Source organism: Schistosoma haematobium, chromosome 3 (genome assembly GCF_000699445.3).
Source record: "Schistosoma haematobium chromosome 3, whole genome shotgun sequence".
Classification (NCBI taxonomy): domain Eukaryota; kingdom Metazoa; phylum Platyhelminthes; class Trematoda; order Strigeidida; family Schistosomatidae; genus Schistosoma; species Schistosoma haematobium.
Genome location: NC_067198.1, coordinates 30,252,267 through 30,277,947, shown reverse-complemented (window position 1 = coordinate 30,277,947; position 25,681 = coordinate 30,252,267). Strand labels below are relative to the sequence as shown.

The 25,681-nt window shown below is 32.0% G+C and overlaps 1 protein-coding gene across 1 annotated transcript in view; it reads right to left on the bottom strand.

The window, feature by feature from the left end:
- SLIT2 (Slit 2 protein) overlaps positions 1-25,681 on the bottom strand; it is a gene marked incomplete at its 3' end in the record, with an annotated part of 120,294 nt that overhangs the window by 49,925 nt on the left and 44,688 nt on the right. Inside the window, exons 5-16 of the mRNA XM_051213556.1 lie at positions 22,843-22,914; positions 21,865-21,936; positions 19,409-19,593; positions 16,572-16,731; positions 14,333-14,404; positions 12,143-12,214; positions 9,970-10,041; positions 8,692-8,763; positions 7,536-7,607; positions 5,490-5,659; positions 4,312-4,540; positions 3,304-3,378 (exon numbers count right to left, since the gene is read on the bottom strand). Coding sequence (XP_051069547.1) covers positions 3,304-3,378; positions 4,312-4,540; positions 5,490-5,659; positions 7,536-7,607; positions 8,692-8,763; positions 9,970-10,041; positions 12,143-12,214; positions 14,333-14,404; positions 16,572-16,731; positions 19,409-19,593; positions 21,865-21,936; positions 22,843-22,914 — 1,323 coding nt within the window. The remainder of the gene's footprint in view (positions 1-3,303; positions 3,379-4,311; positions 4,541-5,489; positions 5,660-7,535; positions 7,608-8,691; positions 8,764-9,969; positions 10,042-12,142; positions 12,215-14,332; positions 14,405-16,571; positions 16,732-19,408; positions 19,594-21,864; positions 21,937-22,842; positions 22,915-25,681) is intronic.

Sequence of the window (25,681 nt, the reverse complement as noted above, 5' to 3'; positions counted from 1 at the left end):
TCGTAGTTCTCCAGGTTTCTGCCCCATACAGTAGAACTGTCTTGACATTTGTATTGAAAATTCTGACCTTTGTGTTGGTTGACAGTTGCTTTGAGTTCCAGATGTTCTTCAGTTGTAAATATGCTGCTCTTGCTTTACCGATCCACGCCTTCACATCTGCATCAGATCCACCCTGTTCATCAATGATGCTGCCCAAATATGTAAAGGTTTTTACATCTTCCAAATCTTCTCTGTCAATTGTGATTGGATTGGTGCATTCTGTGTTGTATCGGAGAATCCTGCTTTTCCCTTTGTGTATATTGAAACCTATTGCTGCTGAGGCTGCTGCCACACCGTTCGTCTTCTTCTGCATCTGTTGTTGCGTTTGGGATAGAAGGGCCAGATCGTCTGCGAAGTCTAGATCATCCAACTGCATCTTAGATGTCTATTGTATCCCGCGCTTCCCTTCAGACGTTGACGTCTTCATGATCCAGTCGATCACCAGGAGAAAGAGAAAGGGTGAGAGTAAGCAACCTTGCCTAACACCGGTCTTCACTTCGAACGACTTTGTCAACTGTCCTCCATGCACAATTTTGCAGTGTAATCCATCATATGAGTTCTGTATGATATTGACTATCTTCTGAGGCACGCCGTAGTGTTGTTCTATCCACGGTATTAAATGCCCTTTCGTAGTCAATGAAGTTGATGTAGAGTGATGAATTCCATTCAATTGATTGTTCCACAGTGATCCGTAGAGTTGTGATTTGGTCTGTATACGATCTATGATGATTATTATCAGAAGGGGTTTGTGGAGATTTTAGAAATTTTCACAGATTGAAATCATGAGTCAGTTGAAGCTAGAGGAGTCCCATACTAGGACGAAACGTCCGTCCAGTGCTTCCAGGTTTTCAATGGTGGTCTAGCTTCAACTGACTCATGATTTCAATCTGTGAAAATTTCTAAAATCTCCACAAACCCCTTCTGATATAACAACGTTTACCAACATTCAGTACGAAGTAATTATCTTCAAGATGGCCAATCAGATTACTTTACCTGTTTACCCAATAAATATCTAAAGTGAAACGATTCTTAGGACAAATTCATCAAGACTGAAAACCATACTTTTCACAAATAAATCACCACATTTAAAATCGTTAATTTTTCGGATGATGTAACGATGTATTTTATGTACCCCATAGTAAATTAGAAGAGGGTTCGGCTTTGTAATACGATATCAGTAAAATTGAGCATTCACTCATCAATTATCCTAACGGATTACTAAATTCCTAATGTAAAATTGTAGAAATCAACTCACTGAAGACAATGGTGTAAGGTGGCGCAACTTCGTGGATTGGTTGAAGTTAGACATTAACACCGTTGGATACCGGCTCAGTGGTCTAGTTGGTTAGGCGCCTGGCGCGAGATGATAGGTCTTGGGTTCGAGCCCCGCGTGGGGCGAGATCGTGGATGCGCACTGCTGAGGAGTCCCACAATAGGACGAAACGGCTGTCCAGTGCTTCCAGGTTTCCGATTGTGGTCTAACTTCAACTGACTCATGATTTCAGCCAGTGTAAATTTGTTTGTTTAAAATCTTCACATATACATTTTAAATGTAAAAAAAACCTGTCTCATTTGTTATTGAAATTTTATGATAATACGTGAATAATACATATTAACTAAGTATATATCTTGTAAAATTCTTCAGATCCCAGGCATTTGACGAGTAATTTTATTCGGTGTAAATAATTTTAACTTGTGACGAGTAGAGTGTATATATAGCTTAAGGTTATGTGACCATTAGACTGATGTAATCTATGTTAACCAACTTGCAACAATTTCCGTACAGGTTATACAAACAACACGTAGCAGAATTTTAGTGGTAGTGTTGGTATTAAAATTAGGATATGTGGTGATTTTACTCGTCGAAATCTTGAATATAAAGACTATACAACTATATGATTGGTAGCAACAAAATCCAAGAACAGCTTGCTTTCGCAATGGACTACGATAATATTAACGAATAACGAAACAAAACAGTTTATAATGGGGGGTGGGGTACTATCAACTTAATGAAATGGATTTCTCCCATTCTTCAAGCCTGTTATTAGTTTGAAAATGAAGCTAACTCTCAGTTGATCAAATCTAAAGGAATAATCTATTCTAATATATATAATTATACAAAGCTGTATTAATATGACTGGGTTTTCATATTTAAAATATTCATAGAGAAATGTTTCAAACTTATAATTCATTAAATAATTTTAAAGTTTTAATAAAAAATCAGATAACCTATATTATGATGACTGATATATATTATTTTCAGAAACCAATTTCTTAATATCATAATGTATTTTCAGTTCATTATGTGACAAAAACTGTATAAGTTTCAGTGACCCGGGATCTGACTTCAATTAGATCGTATGAATGTTCGTTATTGAATGATTGCTGATGAGATATATATGTCACCTATCCTCGTATATTTCATATATTTAGATCGCATTAGTGAATAACGGAATTAAACAAGTCAAATACAAGAATGAATTTTGAATATGTATATTTCATGAACTCATTGATTTGAACAGGCAATCGGAATAAAGCTAAATGACACGTGGTGGAGAAGGCATGTGAACTAATTCCATTTAGTCAAGCGTTAATCAATATTTATAGCCATACAAAAATAAGTTAGACATATGATGAATAAGATAAAGAATCTAAGTACACATGCGCTCATATAAAAACGGTCAAGATTGATAAGCGAATAATTAATAAGGTTAAAATATGACCCACGTAGAATGAATAGATTGGCCTGTCCGAATGCTAGAATAAGGTATATGGGCATAACAATAACCGACACTACAAATTTTAGCCATAAGTAAAGGTCAGATATACTTTCAGAATAAGATCATAATGATAGAATTCAAAGTCATTTTCACTAAGCATATAGATAAGTAGAATAACATAAAAACATTACTCGTTATATTCATTGAACAATATAAATATTATCAGTTTAGGGGTTGTAGAGATTGTTAAGTTTTTGATTGAGATCATGAACCGATTGATGTTAGACCACCATTGAAAACCTGGAAGCACTGGGCGACCATTTCGTCCTATTTTGGGACTCCTCCGCAGTGCGCATCCACGTGAGAGGAATCGTGGATGCGCACTGCGGAGGAGTCCCAAAATAGGACGAAATGGTCGCCCAGTGCTTCCAGGTTTTCAATGGTGGTCTAACATCAATCGGTTCATGATCTCAATCAAAAAATATAAATATTGGTAAGGTGAAAACAATTTACATATCATTTCATTTATCTTAAAATAACTTACAGTGTTTCAAGGCTTTTTAACTTTGATAATCCAGATTCAATTGTAATAGACTTAATTAAATTATTTCTTAGATTTCTAAAAAAAATTATTGAATAAAAGAAGATAAGGAATTGATAGATAAAATGATCTTGAATTAAATTAGAATCGTAATCTAAAACAGCTATTCATTATATTGGAATGACAACTATAAGTATAACGTTTTCTTAGTTGAAAGGTAATTCATAATTTAGAATCTTTATTCAAAATCCTTGATAATAGATCATATGTAGTTTGTGTTAGCAAGTATGATTGAGAACAATCAATCAATCAAATATTTTCTTGAATATGATCTGAAATAATTTTATTGATCCGAAATCATAGAATAACAATTAAAAGAAGTCATTTTCAATGGGATTGAATCTGTTCTTTTTTTCGGAGGGAGAACATATTGCTATTTATCGGTTTTACAAGAATTTAGTGGGGGTTTTGATTTCAGTTTTTATTTTTACTGTATTGATGGACTTCTAATTCGTTGCTGAAACTATTAATATATTTGAATTCACTTGGTAATGTATTACTTGAATCTTTCCATTGATGTTTAGGACTGCAAGTGATCAGTCACTTATTGGTATATGTACATACTGTGCGTCTTGCCTCAATATTGCTTTCCTTCACAAGCATTCTAAGCAAAGATGGATAGTGGTTAGTAGTGGAATCCAGGACGCGCGTTTCAATCTATTTGGAACTCGTCAGCTTATTTGTATAAGGGAGAAATTAACACAAACGTGCATTTATGCTTTGGATTTAATTTCTGAATCAATGGATCTTCAGAACTTCCTAAACGTAAACACTGTTCAATCGCTTCATCAGGTAAATATTTTAGCATACTTTTACAAGATAAAAGCATATATTATTTTCAGTTGGTATCGTTCTGCTTGTTACTGGTAAATGCAAAACTTGCGAGCTAAAATAATTATTATTCAATAAAGATAACTACAAGTTCATACTTTATTCAGATATCAGACTCACAGCTCCTTTGTATTTATTGGCAAATTATCAGGAATTTCTGTTAATTCTAAGCCTGAACAGTCAACACTTAATCCACCAAGAATTGATCCAAATTCATCTGGTCTGAAAATGGCTTCAGAATTTGCATGCATTCTAGGCTTGATAATAATATCTTTACATCTACAGCCATCTGGACATTGATGATCGAGAAATTCGCAACTATTATTTTCTTCTTTATAATTGATATTACCTGAATTGTTTATATTTAAAAAAGAGAAATAAAACACATGACAAATATAAAGTAATCAGGATGTTACGTTCTTTTAACTCTATTCAACAATAATTAATCTTTTATAATTTCTTTGCATAGAACTACCAGTAAAATGTTTGATATTTTTTTCATACTCAAAATTAAAAACCTTCCAGAATGATTGACAAATATGATTTTAGTAGTTGAGATCACAAGTCAATTGAAGCTAGATCACCATGGAAAACGGGATCGTGGATGCGCATTGTTGAGGAGTCCCATAATAGGACGAAATGGTCGTCCAGTGCTTCCAAGTTTTCCATGATGGTTTAGCTTCAATTGACTCATGATCTCAACTATTAAAATTACTTCAATATCCACATAGTAGCCAGTTATTATCAAAACTATGATCCTGACTATGTAATATTTCCGAAAGAAAAGATAACTTTTGGGAAGGAAATCAGGTGTAATATAATGTTGGTTTACAACAAAGAAATGTGATAAATTGAGACCTGTATCCTATTTTCGGTAGTAGAAATGTTTTGTAAAAATATTCTAAAAATTTATAGGCATCTCATACAAACACTTGAGATATGTCATTCAAAACAATTTATCTTTCTTTTTCATCATTATTTTCGGATAGAGACTTTAAGAGAATATTTAGTAAACTACCATTATCGATCTCATAGCTTTTATTATTGGTTCTAATATTCATTAACTTTACTTTTAGCAGGAAGAAAAGATCCCTACAAAAGTAAAATTTTATAACTAGGCGGATCCTATCGAACAGATAAATTTGGCAATGTTTAATGGAAAATTCGAATACTAAACTATCCATTCTGTTTTTTTCGAATATTTCCTATCCTCACTGAATCTCTATTTTTGTAATTAAAAAGTAATTGCTTTTTGAAGAGTTTATTAAATAATATTTTCTAATCAAGGTAGTTCTTACTTGGACAATCCAATATATGAGGTAATAATTCTCGTACATGACGACCTTGGACATTTAATGGTTCCGCACATCTAGCCCATTGTGTACCACCAGCTTCTTTTTCAATAAGGAAAGCTGGTAACCAAGCTGCTAACTGACAGTCGCATATAAGTGGATTATGAACTAAATATCTTTACCATTTAGAAAAATGAAAAAAAGTACATAAATTTTGGTTTCGAACATGTAAAAAGTAAAAATACTTTTATAAACACTTTTGACATAGTAAATAACTCATTCATATACGTTAATGATTATAGTGCCATGATTCATTTACAAAATAAACAATGTAATAGGATTAAACGGTAACCATAACGATAACATCAACAACTTTCCCCGATAAAATAGTTTTAATCTGTTTTAAATTTACTGACGAGAAATAACTTCATTAATCTTGATTTCCATGAACACTGAGTACATTCTTATCTAACAAAAACGAGATTGATAATTCATTCAGATTTATTTTATAACTTGCATTGGTGGCTTCACTAAATATTAAGTCGATAACTTAGTACCGTTTAATTGGAAATATAATAATTTAAAACAATTGGTCCCTTTGATAAATTTCGATAATGCAATTAGAAGACGAAGTTTATCAGAATTATGTGATATATTTGCGCAATACATTTCAAACATAGTCACTGCCCAATTCATTACAAACGTGGATTAATGAAGGGCTTATTCAATAGAATCAATCTTATTTGTACTAGTGATACTGTTGAAGTAGAGACGAACCTCTTGAGTGATACGTTAATGAATAATGGTTATTCATTGAAGTTCATAAACCGCTGGAAGGACTGTAATACGACTAGACCTATGACGCTTCTGGCACCCAAAAAGCGAGTTTACATTACTTTACCATTCAGAGGCGACACAAATAGTCTCATGTTGAGACGTAAAATTAAATTAGCTATCAACCGGACACTTTATGCAGCCCAACTTATCATTATCGAAAGAACAAGGTCTATGTTTCATCAAAAGCCCAAACAGCACGAAAGCGATTGTGTCACATCCCATTGTGTCTATCAATTTACATGTATGTGCGGAAGCACGTACATAGGAAGGAGCAATCGTGATTTGCAATTAAGGGTGGGCAAACACATACCGAAATGGTTGCAGCAACAAATAGATTTCAATGGTAAAATAAGATCACAAGATAGACAGACACCATCCTCCATTGCGAAACATTTGATTGAGACTGGTCATAAGGTTAACATCAAATCAGCATTTGTAGTGTTATACAAAAGCCTTCAAGAACGTATACTAAGGTTTATTGAAGCCTTCGCCATACGGAAATTCAAACGCCCTTTATATTTTCAAAAACAATTTGTCCTTGCAATTAACCTACCCTGGTAATACTGATTTATTATCCAGAATGGTTAACACATTGTTTTTGTGTACTTTATTTTTCTTTGTTACGGCTTACCTTTAACCTGTCTAGTTGACGTTTTAATTTTCTTATAAAAAATGCCTTAACAAGTATGTGTGTGATCAGATTGTTCGAAATGTATTGCGCAAATATATCATATAATTCTGATTAACTTCGTCTTCTCATTGCATTATCGAAATATAGTAAATACAGTTTATTAAGTCAGTTCAGCTAAGGTTGAATGCTTAAGATCATGAGTCAGTTGAAGTTAGACCACCATGGAAAACCTGGAAGCACTGAACGGCCGTCTCGTCCTACTTTGGAACTCCTCAGCAGCGTGTATCCACGACCCCGAGAGCGCGACTCGAACCCAGGGCCTGTCAGTCTCGAGCGCGAGCGCTTAACCACTAGACCACTGAGCCGGCATTCAACGGTGTTAATGTCTAACTTCAACTAATCCAGCTAAGTTTACTTACAGTTATTACTTATATATCAAGATATGTGAGAAAATTAACTTTATTAATTGTATAAACTATTCAATGGTTTAAAATCACATATTCATTATTACCGTAATTTTATAACAATTAGTTGTTGTCTTTTTTATAAAGGAAAAAAAGAACTTCATATTCAAAGAAACTTACAAATATTTCAATCGACGTAGATCCTCAAAACTATTTCTTGGGAATTTCTGTATACGATTATTTGATAAATGTCTGAAATTAGTGAATTTATTAAATGTATGAGAAAACAATTCTGATCAAGTTATAAATATACTTAAGCATTTTACAATAAATTATGAGTAAATTTAAAACAAAGTAATTTCCTTTTTTTATAGTATGTAATTAATCAAAGTTTTGAAAGGAAAAAAATAGTAGATGAATTAACCTGAAGGGAATTTTTTTTAAATCGAACTTGTATTTAGATTAGTAACATATCTGTTATGTAATCATAAATGTTCTTTTTTTGAATGTTTTGAGCATAATATTCACATGAAATTACAGGAGTCCTTCTTAGTGAATTAAGGAGCGTGATAAATGAGATGTTAGCAATTCCCGGAAATCTGTATATTGAATAACTAAATATTATCTAATTGTGTTTTCAATGTGTTTTCATGAAGGGACTGGTTAAATCCAACGATTGATTTTAGTAATCATCTATTATGATACAGATCATTCACATCATTTATAATATAGGGTAGGAGTTTTCCAGTAATCATAAAATATACGTAACATATTTCTGGTATCATTTAGACTTATTCAAAGAAATCTCTTTACATTTAAAAATCTGACTTCAAAATTACGTTATTCAGTATAAGTAGCTCAGTAGGTTCTTTGTTGAAGAGTTTATTGACTGGCCATTGTTTCTGATGTACTAATTAATTCTACAGATTTATAATCTGAAAGTAACTATCAACCACTCTGGATAAGGCACGCATGGAAGATGTAAGCTTTGTTTCGTAATAAATAACGAATATAACAAACATTCGGAATGAAACCAAAGATTATCTTTTTCTATCTAAATACTAAATCTAAAAAAAGTTGTTCTCGAAAAATAAGTAGTAGCATCGTATTGTAACGCTTGAGATATATATATTATCTACGGAAAAAACGTTGGGTTGATATGATTAAATCAAACAGAAACAGATGATCAACCAAACGTGTAAAATGTTGACATGAATAATACTTTAGAATTTCTAAATTCAATCAAGTTATTCTTTACTCTTAAAAAGTGTTCTTAAAATGGTTTGTAAACAAGTTAATTACAATTCTACAAAATCAAACTTCAGAACCAACATACAAGATTTGTAAGTGCTCCAAAGCTGCAAAAGATCCTCGATGTATGCAAGAGATTTTATTTCGATGTAAATATCTAAAATTGTGAGTAAATAATCGGTTGAAGGTGAAAGAAAAGATAAACGTCTAAAGAACATATTAAAAATATATGTAGCGATGGAAAAGTGAGGTCAATGAACTCATAATGTTGGTGCTTACCATCAAGACAGTATTCAGATATTCAGTTTGTTGTATTAATGATTATTTGTTTCTGCCATAGCTGTATTTTAATTAGACTATTAGGTATTAGAAATTAAGTATGTTGTTCAGCTAAGTAATATCTTATCGAAGATAATATTGTTAAAAATGTACAACCGCATGTATATATAGAGAGAGAGCACTTTACTATAATCATTATTCATTTTTTCCGACGATTCATTCTGAATCCATCGCTGAAATATTCATGACATTTTGCCTGAGTTTATTTAAATATTTTCGTTGCTACATTTTATAAGTTGTTATTATTATAACTGGTCATTCTATTCACTCATATTCACTTCTCAACTCGTATTCTCTAATGTTTAACTCTTCTGATTGGTATCAACTTGACTTTATCTCATTGTTGTGATTTGTACAAGAACTTGGGCTATTGCACAACTGTCCCAGACTCTTTATTGATCATGACTGGACTACTGATCATTATAAAAACAACATGTTAGTTTATGGATTTCTTTTTACTCTGATACGCATTATAGATATCTAAACGTTAAAAAACAAAGAAACAGACCGTACTTAAGCCTACGTATCACGTTTTTGCAGTAATCGTAACCGAATAGAATCCATCACTCTATTAACCTTGTAATCGAAATTAGACAGCTTCAATGTATAACTGGTTGTTGACAGTAAAATGTTAATTGTACCTGCATCACAAATAGGTGACAAATCTTAAAGCTGAATGAATCTTTAGTATTTTGACATGTTTTCGTCATTCGTCTAACCATCAAATTTATTAAAAAGTCCAGTATAAGTGAAGTGACCAAATGTTAAAGAAGACCAGTTTTTAAGTAGAATCTTGGAATCTTTAAGCAGGTGAATAACGTTTGCCAAGTTGTATGAGTAAAATGTTACTTTTTAAAGTGTATCTCTGACTGAGTAAAATGTACAAAGTGGATAAACTTAACAAATACAACTTAATTTAGTTATTTCCCATAATTTAGGTCGAAGATAAGAGTACTAGTAATCAGTTTCCATTTCTACTTTCAACAATAAATTAATAAATAGGTAATTTGTTAAATCAACTTACAGTATTTTCAAATTCGAGAGTTGAGAAAATAACCTTGATGGAAGTGAGCCTAGTTCATTTGAGCTCATGTACCTGTTAAAATTGAAGGAAAAAATAATTAAAAATCACTTTAAGAAATCTCATAAATTGCATCAACGTAAATCAATCTTACCACAACCTCTATTAGTAACAAGATGTCTTTTTTTACCGTTATTATTTATTAAAAATAACCTAGTCGCCTGAATAGTTTATGTACTTAATAAATGAATAGTTAAACCAACAGATATCAAAACATCTAGACGCAGTATATTTCATCAACTAACTTTAAAGTGAGAGGGAAACACAAAAATAAACATCGTTCCAAATTCTAAACGTCATAGTTCTAGTCGGTTTTCTGAAGTAAAACCTAATTTCTTTTATCTAAATAAGTTATTGAAAGACGAAAATATCTATAATACTTAGTAATAAAGGTGTATCTATGTGTTTCATATTCAATGATGTTCAGTTTTTTAATGAAGGCTTTTTTTCTTTCTGGCTACATAAATTTTCTTGATTATGTAATATTACTGCATTAAATGGCGTCAGTTTTGTATCTTTATATGCTAAATTAATTGTCTGTTATCTTCATTTCTGGTTGATTTAATCTTGCAAATATTTATTCAATCACTAACTTAACTTATTAACCTGTTGAGTAAATTAATGAAAAACATTTTTTTTCTTCATTGCATGAATAAATATTTACTGATAAAAACAAACTTAGTGGAATTAATCTAAAGATAACAAACAATAGTTTACAACTCAATGAGTCAGTCAGTCAGTAACAACGTAGAACTTCGTACGTACGTACATCAGTTCGAGTTGCCATACCACACTAGCACAGAGATGCAGTGGTCGATTCAAATCTCGTAGTGGTAGAGGTGGTAAGAATATAAGCAGTAATCGGAAACGTTAGGGTTTGAAGATGTTATTTAAAAAGTATAATCCAGTGAAATAAATTTGGAAGGAGAAAAAAGAAAGGGACATGAAGAATTCAGAAGATTAGAATTTGGGAGAACACAGAGAGTGGATGCACCTGCGCCATTGCAAACGATTTTGAGCCATGTCATTCAGGGTCTCTAACCATCGGTTGCTATCATCTCGCGGCCCCCAACCAGATAGTCTACACCTACCAACATGACTCAGTTCACTTGTCAGTGACTTCATGGACTTGTGCCATGTTTTGGTCTGGCCGCCCCCAGCTTTCTTCCAACCTACTCCTATACCAGTGAACATCGCACGTCGAGGCAGTCGGTCGTTGGGCATACGTAACACGTGTCCCAGCCATCTCAACTGATGAGTTTTACTACTACAGTTGACTTGCCATCCTTACCTAGTACCCGTTTCCTAACAACTGCGTTACTTACTCGATGGTCCCAGGATATACGAGCAATGTTTCGAAGACATTTATGATCAAATACTAGCAACCTACGAATATCCTCTATTCTTACCGGCCATGTTTCACTACCATAAAGTAGGACGAAACGAACTGCTGCGCAGTAAATACGTTTTTCGGTTGATAGACGGATATCTTGCCTACGCCATAAATGACGCAAGTTGGCAAAAGCTGGTCGAGCCTTCTGTATCCGTGCTGAGGGCTTAATGAAACCAATGCTCTATCCTGGCTCTAAAATTTTAGTCATATAACAATGATTTATGTTTTAAAAAGGCAAATGTCTAAAAAAACATTCATGAATTTAAGGTGGGATAGTTCAAAAAGGTGATTATTATGTTTATCTCTAATTCACTTACTCAATATCACGACAAACTGATCCAAGATATGGGTATCTAAGTTTTGACATCATCCCTAAGTTTAGTATCTGAAAAAGATTTTAGTCAACTACTTTCGTCCCATGAAATATAAATAAAAACCAAGTCAAAATCACTGAATCCTGATTCAATGGTTTAAAGTTATCTTTACGTCTAGATACTCGAAAGTTATTGACTTAAATCAAGGACAACATGTTACTGAATGTTCATTTTGTTTTAATTTTCAATAAAAAACGTATTCAATGTCTTCTCACAGACTTTCAACGAATCTTTGGTTGACTTTAGTTCGTGCTACAAGTTCATGGTCAATTATATTGTTAACCTCAAATAAATAATGGATAGTAGGTAATTCTATGACAAAAAATCTATAACATTAAATATAACTTACAATGATGAAAGTTCTCGAAGATTATTGAATGCTTGTGGGTGAATATATGATATCCGATTGTTATCTAAAACACTATAATATAGCAAAAGATTAAAATACTGACTGTATCTAGTTTGTATGCATGAGATAAACCTTAATTTAATTTTAAAATATCTACGTTGAAAACGATTTCTAAGAATGCTAGAAAATGAACTAGTCTACTTTTTTAAATGAATAATTTACAACATGAAGTGTTTAGGCAATGAAACTGATTGAAGTACACATAAACATTGTTAATATTTTTATAGAGAATAAACAATATTATTTATTTAATATTTTAATTCATGAGCCGGTTAAAACTAGATCACCATGGAAAACTTGGAAGTACTAGATGGCCAATTCATCCTAGTATGGAAATCTTCAGCAGTGCGCATCCACGAAACCGCCTCGCGTGATTCGAACCTAGGACCTATCAGTCTTGCGCATGAACGCTTCAATTGACTCGTGAATTCAATTATTTAGTTACTACAATAAATATATATCTAAAAAATGAATTATAACTGATAATAAATATCAAGGTTATTTAACTAGTAAATAAAACTGTTCTAACTGTACTAATCGAAAAAGAACAATATAATTTTTAAACAATTTTTTAGGGAAACAAATAATAAAAAAGAAATACCCAACTATCTAATGAAACATTGAATAGTTTACTAGTTTCAAATGTTTAAAATAATTTTAAATTAGGTGAAGATTCAAAAAAGCAATATCGTCATAAACAAATACCCATAAAATCAATAATAAATTGAATAGAAAATTCAACGATATCGCGTTCTCCACTTAGCTACTGAGTCCTGATAGCCACCTGCAAAGTGGATAACGAGATGGCGTTTCAAGCAAACGGTAATAAGCTTAGTATCAGAGTGAATATCAACTCTGCGATGCAGGTACATCCAGCTGACGGATCTCAAATAGGACGAAAGGCGCTTCCTGCATTTCACTGCTAGCCACTATCCATCTTTGTTTAAAAAGCTTGTGACTTAAGGCTATATCGAGGCAATCCGTACAGGATGCACATATGCCAATAAGAGACTGATCAATTGCAGTCCTAAATAACAATAAGAAAATACAAGTAAAACAACATCAAGTGACTTTATTCATCAGAGGTCAATTATGTATGAAGATCATTGATGTTTCGAATGATTTACGAGAGAACGTTGCTTTATTGTAATTAATTATTAGAAAATGTATCATCACAGATGCATCATCGATGAACAAGGAGTATCGGATGCAGACGTAAAGGCGAAGGTTAGTAAGGCAACGGTCTCATTCCTACAATTGAAGAACATATGGAACTCAGAACAACTGTCAACCAATATCAAAGTCAGAATCTCCAATACAAACGTCAAAACAGTTCTACTGTATGCAGCCGAAACTTGAAGAACTACTACAATCATCATCAAGAAGGTGTAATTGTTTATAAACAGTTGTCTACACAAGATACTCAATGTGTGTTGGCCAGATACCATCAGCAACAGTCTACTATGGAAGAGGATAAACCAGCTTCCATCTGAAGAGGAAAGTAAGAAAAGACGATGGAATCAAACTGTATCACATGGCAAGCGCTAACTTGAAATCCTGAAGGGACATGGGAAAAACGAAAGCCAAAGAATAAACTGCGACGGGAATTGGAAGCAAATATGAAAAGAATGAATAACAACTGGAAAGGATTGGAGAATTCTGGTGGGCAGCCCATGCTTCTCCACGAAAGGTAACAGAAGTAAGTAAGTATCATCACCAACTGGTCTAAAATTCTATTCTTATGTACATTGGGTTAAAGTTTTACAAAACATATCAACAGAATGAATAATAAATAGTAGCATAGAAATCTATAGCCAATGACTTAAATGATCACGTTCATAATAATTCATTTAAGCAAATGAAAATAAATTTCAGTGATACAAAATGCTCTCTACAAATTTGGTCAGTAGTCCACTTGAGTGCGTAAATTCTAAAGTTGGTTTATAATTAGTAACAATAGTACAGGTACAGCTTTTTACTACACTATATTTCTGCATATTATCCAATGAATATATATATATACATACCTTCAGAATAAACATAAACTTTTCCTAGGCATATAGAAGTACATTACAGTAATGATTTATGTTTCCAAGTAATTTGATTATATGTATATGTTATTAAACTTACATTTTTCTCAGGTTTTTATAATTGATAAATGCATCCAATGGTAAAGAAGTTAGTTCATTATGATCCAGATTTCTAAAATTAAAGATGGATATGCATAGAATTCATAAATTTTGCTTGTCAAATATAGACCTTTTGAATTAGCATGACTTTGAATCATTTAACAGTTAATTTTAATTTTAAATATTCACAAACAGGGAAAAAATAATCATTTATAAATATTCACTGTTTTTTTTAATCTTAATTCAACTGTTCTTAAGCATAGCAACTAAAAACATTAACCTTTAGTAATCAGTTTTGATTGAAAATAAACAAATGAATATGATTAAGACAAAACATAATGAATATAGTAATACTTTCATGTAAGCATTATGGTTTTCTATTCATACTACTAAAAAAAGATAAAGTTATTTTCATCATCAAGACAATAAACTACTATTGACCGGTGGTCATTGATAAAGATAGTTGTTGATCTTTCGATAAACATATTTTTCTTTACGAACTACTAACAAGTAGGTTTAAATTTTTATGGGTTTTTAAACTATCTAAACTACTTACCATTTTTTTGGTTGAGATCATGAACTGATCGATATTAGGCCACCGGTGGAAACCTGGAAGCACTGGACGGCCGTTTCGTCCTATTGTGGGACTCCTCAGCAGTGCGCATCCACGATCCCGAGAGCGGAATTCGAACCCAGCCCCTTCGGTCTCGCGCGTGAACGCTTAACCTACTGGACCACTGAGCCGGCATCCATTGGTGTTAGTGTCAAACACTATTTGTTTAGATTATTAATCTTAATGCGATTCAATTGTAGTCAATGAGTTATTATGGTTTATTGAATCCATTCATGACTTAAACAGTAGAGTTTTCAATTTATTAGCAACAACTCACAATTCATTCAATATTTCATTATTATATATAAACTATGTTTGAGTGCTAGAAGGAAACCAATACTCACTAGTATATAAAGTAACTACATAAATAACTCTAATGTAATACAAATTATTAAAAAAACTGCCCCTTTTTACAAGTCAAATATAAATTTGGAAATTAGATTAAACAAAAATTTACTGTTTTATTCGTTTGTTTTGAATTTTGACTTAGTTACAATAAACTTTATTTTAAAATACGTATGAAGAGTACATCTGCCTTTTTAATAAATGTTTTTTTCTGCTTTTTCAATCAACAGATCACTTGTTAGTTGCGTACTGTGGATTTTTTTAAGCGAAGATGGATAGTGGCTAGCAATGGAATCTAGGACTTGCGTTTCGTCCTATTTAGGACTCGTCAGCTGCTTAAAATGCTTGTGAATTAAGGCTATATCGAGACAATCGGTACAGGATGAACATATGCCAACATGAGACTGATCAATTGCAGTCCTAAATAACAATCGGAAGATACACAATTAAAACAACACCATGTGAATGTGAATAATTTTTTGTTGTTGTTTTCACTACCAAATCACATAAAAGATTTTAAATACTAAATAACTTTTCAGAGAAATGTATACCTACAAACTAAACGTCCAGTTTAATAAATACGCTCTTTATAAGAATAAAATCATTTCTTAATTACTATACTCATTGTTATTTGTAAGCCTATTCATCATTTCTTAACGAATAATGTCAAGAAATTAACAGTTGTCTGAGAAATATTTCATTCAAAAGAATTGGAGTATTTGACCGAAGTGTGATTTCATTCCTATATATATATATTCATGTGAACGTTAACGCGATGTTGAGTACTGTAATGGTTCAGGAGGAACTTCGTACTACTTAGATATGATTTCCGTTCGGAAGTGTAAGCAACTGAATAACCATTGAATAATGTGAATCTGTAAGCAGAGTTAGATTGCAATTTCATATAACTGAACACTAATGAAAACAATGGGGTTGAGACACTGATTACTCGGGTTCTAACACTTAAACGATTGTATTCATCCATCTAACATGTATCAATCAAGCTGTTAGACCAGTAGAATCTGAATTCGGACTCATGAGGAGTGTGTACTGATTCAAAGTCCCTAAAAATAACTAGACACATATTCCTAGTTTTTGGATCTTGAACACTTCACTAGCTACATAGTTCTTATTAGGTGAACCCCTTAACTGATAGATAAACATTTGTATTAATGAACGTGTTCAGTAAATGGGGATAAATATAATGATAACAAATACGGTCCCACTTTCACAAATATATTTTCATATTTTTGAAAGCTGAACAATAATAAAATTCGCTTACAATTCCATGATATCTTTTGGTAAATCATTTGGTATCGATTTTAATCCACGGCTTTGGCAATTGGCAATACCTTCAATTGAACAATCACAAATTCCATCACATGAAGATCTAATTAACGATATACACTGTTGTGGAGGTTTTTGTACCATTTCTGAATCAACTAATAAAAAATATTGAAAACATAACTTTGGATAAAACTTTTCAAAAACGAACATACAAGTTACATATTGACTTTATTCAACAAAAAGATCTTACTAAAGATTAATGATGATCCCTCACTTTATTGTTACTCAATGGCCAAATGACATGATAAAAACTGCCCATGAATCACCAAATCCACTTAATTTTATTCTAAAAATGCACTCAGAATTCCATATATTTGCTAATAGCTGATGGTTTGGAAATTTCAACTCTATCGATACTAGTGGCTACAGTTTGTATATTTCTATGTATTAGCCTTTTGAGTAAGAGATATTTTTAATTACAAAATACAGTCGGTGTAATATCCAAAACGGTTACGCAATATGTTGACTCTTGTTTATCTCAGATGGGTTTCGTGGAGATTGTAGTAATTTCAATGGTTAAGATCATGAGTCAGTTGAAGCTACACGACCATGGAAAACCTGGAAGCACTGGACGGCCATTTCGTCCTATTGTGGGTCTCCTCAGCAGTGCGCATCCACGACCTCGCCACCTGTGAGATTCGAACCCAGGACCTACTGGTTTCAGTAAACTAGAAAACGAACTGATTACTTTATATAGTTTACGTTTTTTTTAACATAATCGTTTTCGAAAATAATCAGATAAAATAAACAAAAGTAGTGAAATATATTTGATGAATACGTTACTGAAGTTTGTTATACTTATCATTTGATAATATCATCTATTTATACAACGCGCCTCAATGTTGCCAATCTAAATCAAATCGGAAATCGGCTATGATTGGCTTTACAATGGTTACCATCTTTAATTCAATTTAACTTTATTATTCTATAGATAACTCAGTCACATTCTGTTTGTTATATGCATCACCTTCAAATTTCAGTTTTATATGCTAATTATGAATTTATTTACATGTTAAGTGACTCCTGTTTTATTATCTACGTATACAACAAGTAAATACTTTGAATTTTTTGTTTATGTTTATCTGTGAATAACTTGTCAGATAATTGCTAGGAGTGTATATTTTCATTTTATTATTCAGTTTTCATAAGTTAAAATCCTGAATTCTTTTAGGGAACTATATAAGTTTGTTTGTGTATCATATGAAGTTATTTGATAGGGTTTTCAAAAAATAACATAAATATTATGATAAACATAATTTTTCTAAGGTGAAAAAGATATATTTTTCAAGTATGTGGCCATAATGTAGAACATTTTGAACTGAATAGAAACAAGTAAATAGAATGCATCGAGTTGAGGGAAGGGGATAATGATATATAAACATTGAATGTAAAAGAAAAGAGAGTGCTAGTTTGTAGTTGATATCTTAAGATCTCTTCAGCTTTCTGTTAGGCAACTGTCGCTGGAATTAAACTTTGAAAATATCAGTCAACGGCTTTGTTTTACCTAATAAATTAATGTGATACATCATTAGATTTTATGTATTGGTAATTAAAGTGATTTATAATTTTGAAAGAATATGAACACCTCATCAACAACGGTGACATTATCACAAAATTAAAGTTCCATCTTTCTAATATTGTGAATAATTACTTTCTCCTTAAGCTATTTTTGTATCACTGATCGAAAATGTAAAGAAATATGTGGTAGGAATCGAACCATAGATTCTTAGACCGTAAATAAAATAGTTTAACTCATACAAAAATAACTCAATGGTAAATCCATTACACTTTTGTAAGTGACTTTTGTCCTTAGCTGCTTTATGTGTAAATAACAATCAATTGTACTACATTTACTTTTGCTCTGTTTGGTCCTGATAAATTTAGTTGTGCAGACTGTGTAATGAAGTCAAAATTGATGCTATTATTTAACTCCAATGGAATTCATCTAAAGTTATCAGTATATAGGGCAAAACTAAGGTCACTTTGTTAATGGATTTTGTAGGGGTTGGTACCATATCAAGCCCACATAGGTTATTCTAGCCTCTGGACACATCAATCTATTCATTCTTCTTAAGCCATATTTTTACCTTATCACTCATTCGCTTGTTAATCCTGATTGTTTTTTATATGATCGTGTGCTAATTACATACCTTACTCATTGGGTTTGTAACTTATTTTTGTTTCATTAAAAATATCGGTTCACGCTCGGTTAAATCGAGTTGGCTCACTTGCCTTCTTCATTGTGCGTCATTTTGTTTTCTTTCGCTATCCGATCAATGATTACACGAAATATACGTATACAAGAATCCATTCTCGTATTTGACTTATTTAATTCCATTACTCATTAACGCGATCTAAGTTGAGGAGGAGGATTGGCAACAAGTATATTTTGATAACAAGCAGCAAACGACCAACATGAATTTAGACCTCGGGTCACTAAATCTTGTAATTAGCTTGGTTACCCACTAACCCAAAAGAACTAGTATCGATAGTCGGAAATATTCCATACTTCCAGTATTATCTCCGTACTAACCATAAGCACCCTTCAGAACCCGCATATTGGTAATAATTTTCAATCTCCATGACTTACTTTCAGTGAATAGTAATAGTAACAATATTAGTCTAGTACAGCGTAGAATAACTGTTCATTCAACCAACATTAAGCATAACTGATTAGGTGAATAGTTGATTTCGTTTACAACAACACAAATCTAAAATTTCTTGTGTAAATAAGTTACAAAACCAATATAACCTTATACGGAAATCACTTACGAGGACATCGAAGTGTTTGATAGACATTTTCACTTAGTGGATATCCATGTAAACTTGGATCTGTACTCATTGAAGAACAAACTGCACCAGATTTCTGTAATATTGCCAAACGATTTGTCACAATAAACTCGTTTAAAAATGGTTGGATATGACAATCACATTGTAATGGATTTTCTTTTAAATCACTAAACAGACATGAACCATAATAACAATAAAGTCATATTTGCGTATATATTTTTAGGCAGCGGATAAAAAACGTTTTTGAACAAATAATTGAAAGTACACGTGAAATAATATGTGGTCACATTTAATAAAAAGCTAACAGACTAACCCCTCAACATAAAAGATTACCATTTTCCCCACTATTGGACCATTTTTGTTATGCCGATTTTCAAGTAACTGAATATCTAGATAATTATGTGACATAGATCTTAAATGTAGTTTGTTGCAGAATACAGATTCTAATGACTGAGGATTTGACCATTTGAAACTCATAGTTTTCATCCCGTATTTTACTTGGGACACATATTCAAATACCGAACACAGGGTCATTAATGGAACGTTTTTTCACTAACTTTTGAATCATTATTGACACAATCTTACTTGTCAGCCTACTAAATATGACAGAACTAGATATTGAAAATAACTTTGTGTTAAAGACCACCTGGATTAGGACAATGAAACTAAGTGTAACGATAAATCATTGTAAGTTAAATGCACAACGTATGTTATAAAAGGTTAGATTTGTACTAAATATGTTCAAATAACTTAGGGTATTGTAAATTTACCCAACTGAAGAGACCCCTTTACATACTTTGTTTAATCGTTAAAGGTCTTAAATTCGAAGATCACTACCTGAAAAGTAGAATATCAACTAATAAATTCTAAATAAAACGAAGAATAATGTCATCCACTGATGGTTACTCTACATTATAGAACAGTTTTATCAGAACTAATAGTCCTCACTGCGTAAAACTCCAGATTTAATTTGAAGCCCCATATATTTCTTACATGTATAATGAAGGAATGGTCGATTTTTTATGAAGTATAAGCACTGGCTTATTCACACAATCAAAGAATACTCCTTTCTGATAAAAGTATCAAATAAAAAGTGGTTTTACCTGATATTTTAACCATATAACCATCGTCATATCTCATATAAGCACATAACCTAAGTTCTTAGATTACTGACTATAAAACCATGTGTCGGGTAGAGACAGGTATCTACCTCAGTACAATGGAAGATGGCCGCGCAAATTCGCGGATTGTTTGAGGTTAGATATTAACACCATTGGATGCCGGCTCAGTGGTCTAGAGGTTAAGTGTTCGCGCGAGACCGAAAGCCCTAGGTTTGAATCCCGCGAGTGGGATCGTGGGTGCGCACTTCTAATGAGTCCCACAGTAGGACAAAACGGCCGTTCAGTGCTTCCAGATTTTCAATGGTGGTCTAACATCAATCAGTTCATGATTTCAACCAAAAACTTAATAATCCCCACCATCCTATACTGATATACAGGATTTTCTTATAAAAGCACTTAACTCATTATTTAAGGAATTAGAAAATGAACATTTTGTCAATGAACTTAATTATTTTCAATTCCTAATATAAATCGTTTTAGGTTTTCATTTCATGTGAAGAGTTAATGGATTAGTTACTATGTACCGGTCAAATATGATTTTTTTTTTGTTTTATTTATCCAAATGTAAATGCCATTAGATCAGGAAGGATAAATTAATGAATTTAAATTATCTGTAAGCTATTTACCATGCATAACTGACAAAAATAAGTATTAAATAAATTTAATTATTATAAGTTAAATTTAATAAATCAATAACAGGAGGTCATTCATTGTAAACACTTTTCATGATAAACAGGGGTTATAGCCTGTAAGACTGAAAGCTTGTAAATCCAATAATTTTAATGAAAGCACATTGAGCGTTTAATACAACTTAGTAGAGAATATTCTCTGTATTCTTATAAAGAAATTAATGTCCACAGAACTAATCGATTATTTGATTCTGTACTTGTAGTTTTTAATGAAGTAGTTAATAATGTCTTTATCAGCTTCGAATTTCTGTTGCAAAATACTAATCTATCAGTTTCTGTTCAGCTAGTTTGACAGTTGCTCTCTAGTCAAATAAATCATACGATATTAGTAAATATCCGTAAAATAGTCGAACCTTCAGTAATCCTGTAGCATATTAGTGTAAAAATAACACAACTGTCAAAAGACTGATTGGTTCTCAAAGTCCTTCAGATAGTAGTGTATGATTAGACAAACATAAATTGACATATTTCGTTACTGTTCAGTAATAACGAACTGAGTTTCAGAAAAATAACTCTTACATTTTGATAATTACACTGTAGTTTCAAATTTGACTAAAAATCTCAGTGTTGTAAATCATTGGCGGATTGTTCAAATAAGATAGAAACTAATTATTCATGATTAACTTACATGTACCGAAGTAATTTCAGATCGGAAATTAACGATCCAGGTAGCCATATCAGATTGTTTCTTGCTAGAAGGCTATTTAAAAGAAATCACAAGAAATTGGTTAGAGATAAATTCATAGGTGTAAATACAAATAAACATACACTTACATAAAAAAATCTTAGGGTGATAATGAGTGTTTTAGCAAATTTATCTGAAATAATTCCTGAATAAGAATGTGACTATCTGTAACCGTAATATTTGGGATTACAAAGGAGTTAGTTTTTTGAAAAACTAAATGTGATATAAACAGCCATGTTTTGTACTACATCATTTATAAATGAGCCCTATTAGAGTAATGTGGCTTTTTACAGTTACATGCTATTTCATACCGTTTAATAAGTGAATGAATACTATTCAGTGAATGGTCAAGTACTTACAATGTGTGATCATCAGCTGTTGATAAATTACATGTTTTTCATATCCTAAGTACTGGTTGGATTATATCGATTAAACCAAGATGTGGCCACTAGTTCAAATAGCTCACTGTGTGTAATATGTTGAGATGTTAGGCGGTTGAAGTTCGTCGATTAGGAGGTCTACTTGATCTGGGTTTCATGCTCGTTGGCATTTGTCACCGAGACATACCTGTTATCTTGGATCAAAGACAACAGCTCAAACTGGCGTTGGAAATTTAAATCACTTGGTTAAGAGGAAATCATCAAGAGTCCAGTGGTCAATACTTCTAAATTCAACAACTTATCTATATTACCGGAAACTATTCCAATGTATTCTGAGGTTTTCAACATTTATCCAGCTAAAATTAGACTATGATGAAATCTAATTTCAAGTTGAACGATTTCCATAAGCTCTCAATTTCAAAACTAAACATTCTTTAATAAAACCAATTATTAAGCAACTAGTTAACTATAATACAAGTATCGATTAAGTTTGTAACAACCTCAAAAGTGGATAAATAATGATAAAATTTAGTTCGCTTACATGAAACGTAATTCATTCAAACCAGAAAACAAAGAACCCGGGAGACATACCAACTTGTTGTCCTGCAAATCTCTAAGAAAATGCAAATTATTACAGTCAATAAAAATCAGTAGTTTAACATAGTGTTTTTATGTTTAGTGTTTATAAAACGTGTACGTAAATAGATCTAACAAACAACAACTATCTACTACACATATGAGCCTCATTAGCTCTTTCTATTTACTATTTCTTATGTTAATATTTAAATTTTCGTTCACATTGGTGAGTACATTCTGTTTAACTTCAGGAAACAACTTAATGAATGTTTTCATTTACTTCCTTTTTACACCACAAGTAAATAGAACACCTTATACCATTAGGAAGTTACTTCAGGTTAAATGATTATTATATACTGACAGTAAAGCTTTAAAGCAACATATTCTATATTAAAATAATCTCATATGCTTAACTAAATTTTCATTAAACTATTTAACCGGATTATAATGAGGACAGATTATAAATACACTAGCCAGTTAGTGGTCTTCGATGAATACGAAATAAGAACTAATTTATTAAAAGACCTTTATCCGAAGACCTTATAAACATAAAACATTACCTTCGGCTTCGATGTCAAATTAAATGACGCAGCTTTGCGAACTACATATAAGTGATTTGATTTTATTGTAACTAGCAAACAGTTAAGGAATACTAAGTCAATAGAACTTAAAATCTAACAACATGCTAAGGTTTACAGTTAATTAGTACTTAGATTAATATCTTCTGTACAGTACATGCCAAAAAGAAGCTGAGGTAACTTCTGATAAACAACATCAGATGGTATGTATCTGAACGTTTGTCAATAAGTTGTTAGTTCATACTTTTAATCAGTCAAATTCCACGTATATTTGTTCGAATGTTGTCACTGAGCCGAGTAAATCAAATCCAAATGCTATAAATCAAAATTTATTGTTAATAAGCCAAGTATCCATGTTTTAAGCTGTTTATAAATAGGTGATCTCGCACATTATATAAAACAGTACTAGTGCTTTCTTTAATTACCGTTCGCTGCACAAAATTCAATCACATGAATTGTTGTTGATAGGTTTAAAACGTTAGTGTAGACAATGAGCATGATATCTACTTGCCTACTTCTAATTGAAAAATTCTATACTAACGAGTCTAAACTATAGACTCACAATTTTCCTATATTAATCAGCATGTAAAACATTACCTAAACAAAAATCTAGATAAACGACTCTTTTGTTTTTACCCTAAAGGTAAAATTTAAAAAAACATAGCAGGAATTTCTAAGTTGAATAGCTCCAAAATAATCGTTATTATCAGGTACTGTTGAACGTAATAAGATGATTGCTATTAATTGGAACTTCTAAACGAAAGTGTTAACTTTCAATTCAGTTAACCAGTGTTAAGTTAACTAAAATAATCTCCCTTGAATAATTTATCAATTAAATCTACCGAATTGACATTTAGTAAATAACAAGATTAGGCATAATAGCAAGTTTATCATGGAATATGGTGTTTAAAATTTAATTAACACAAACATCACTGATAAGAATGCGTGTTCCTTTTCTATTCAACTCATGAAATAGCTGATTAAATTTTTTTTCTTTTCTTCTAGTTATTTTTTGTTCTCGGTTTTGGTTATTAACTTCCTTGTTTATTTGTTTGTTTTTCATGTTCTATGAATCACAGCATGATAAATATAAATTTATTTCCCTTTATATCCGTTAATTTTACAAGTCATTGTAATTAACGTTTTATATAACAGCATATTTATCGAGTTCTAGTAAATAACTCTTCATCCGGATTGAATCATACATAAAAATATATTCACTGAAATATTTAAAATGAAATTATTCAATCAAACAAAAAGGATTTTGATTGAAATCATGAGTCAATTGAAGCTAGATCACCATGAGAAACCTTAAAGCACTGGACAGCCGTTTCGTCCTAGTATAAGACCCCTCAGCAGTGCACATCCACGATCCCGCTTCGCTAGATTCGGACCTAGGGCCTATTGTGAGATAGTAACTCTCTGAAGACAATGGTGGATGTGTCGCTCAATTTCGTGGGTTGGTTGAAGTTAGACTTTAACACCGTTGGATGCCGGCTCAGTGGTCTAGTTGTTTAAGCGCCTGGTGCGAGACTGACAGGTCCTGGGTTCGAATCTCGCGGGGTGCGGGATCGTGGATGCGCACTGCTGAGGAGTCCCATACTAGGATGAAACGGCCGTCCAGTGCTTCCAGGTTTTCTATGGTGGCCTAGCTTCAAATGATTAACGATTTCAGTCAGAAACTTAACAATCTCCACACCAATTAAAAAGGATTTTGTTCATAGTCAATGTATGTTGAATTTTTCATCTTAAATATTTGTCTTAAAAATGTCCCGTTTAGCGGGAATAATCAAAATTATTTATATAGAATTCATTTTCAAAGTGTATGAAGAGAAAGTTCGCGCATATTGTCTACAGTTTTTAAGGCTATTGAGTACAACCATATATATATAATCCACTACATAGATTATCATGGTTGAAAACTCAGATTTTAATTTCATTTACCTGTATATACTGATAAACTACTGTTATATGTTGGGAAAACTAATCCGTTTTTGATATATAAATACAAAGAATACAGTTATTCGATAATTTGTTAAACATTTGTCCATTTAGTATAATATAGACCTTTGCTCGTCAATCAGGTTAATTAAATTGCTATAAACTCTTCGCCATTCTTATTTATAATCTTCTACATATGCTGTAATTGAACATCAAACTAAGACCTTGAACAATCATCCACTATTTACATTATTCTACCATGTCTGAAAATTCGCTGAAAATTCC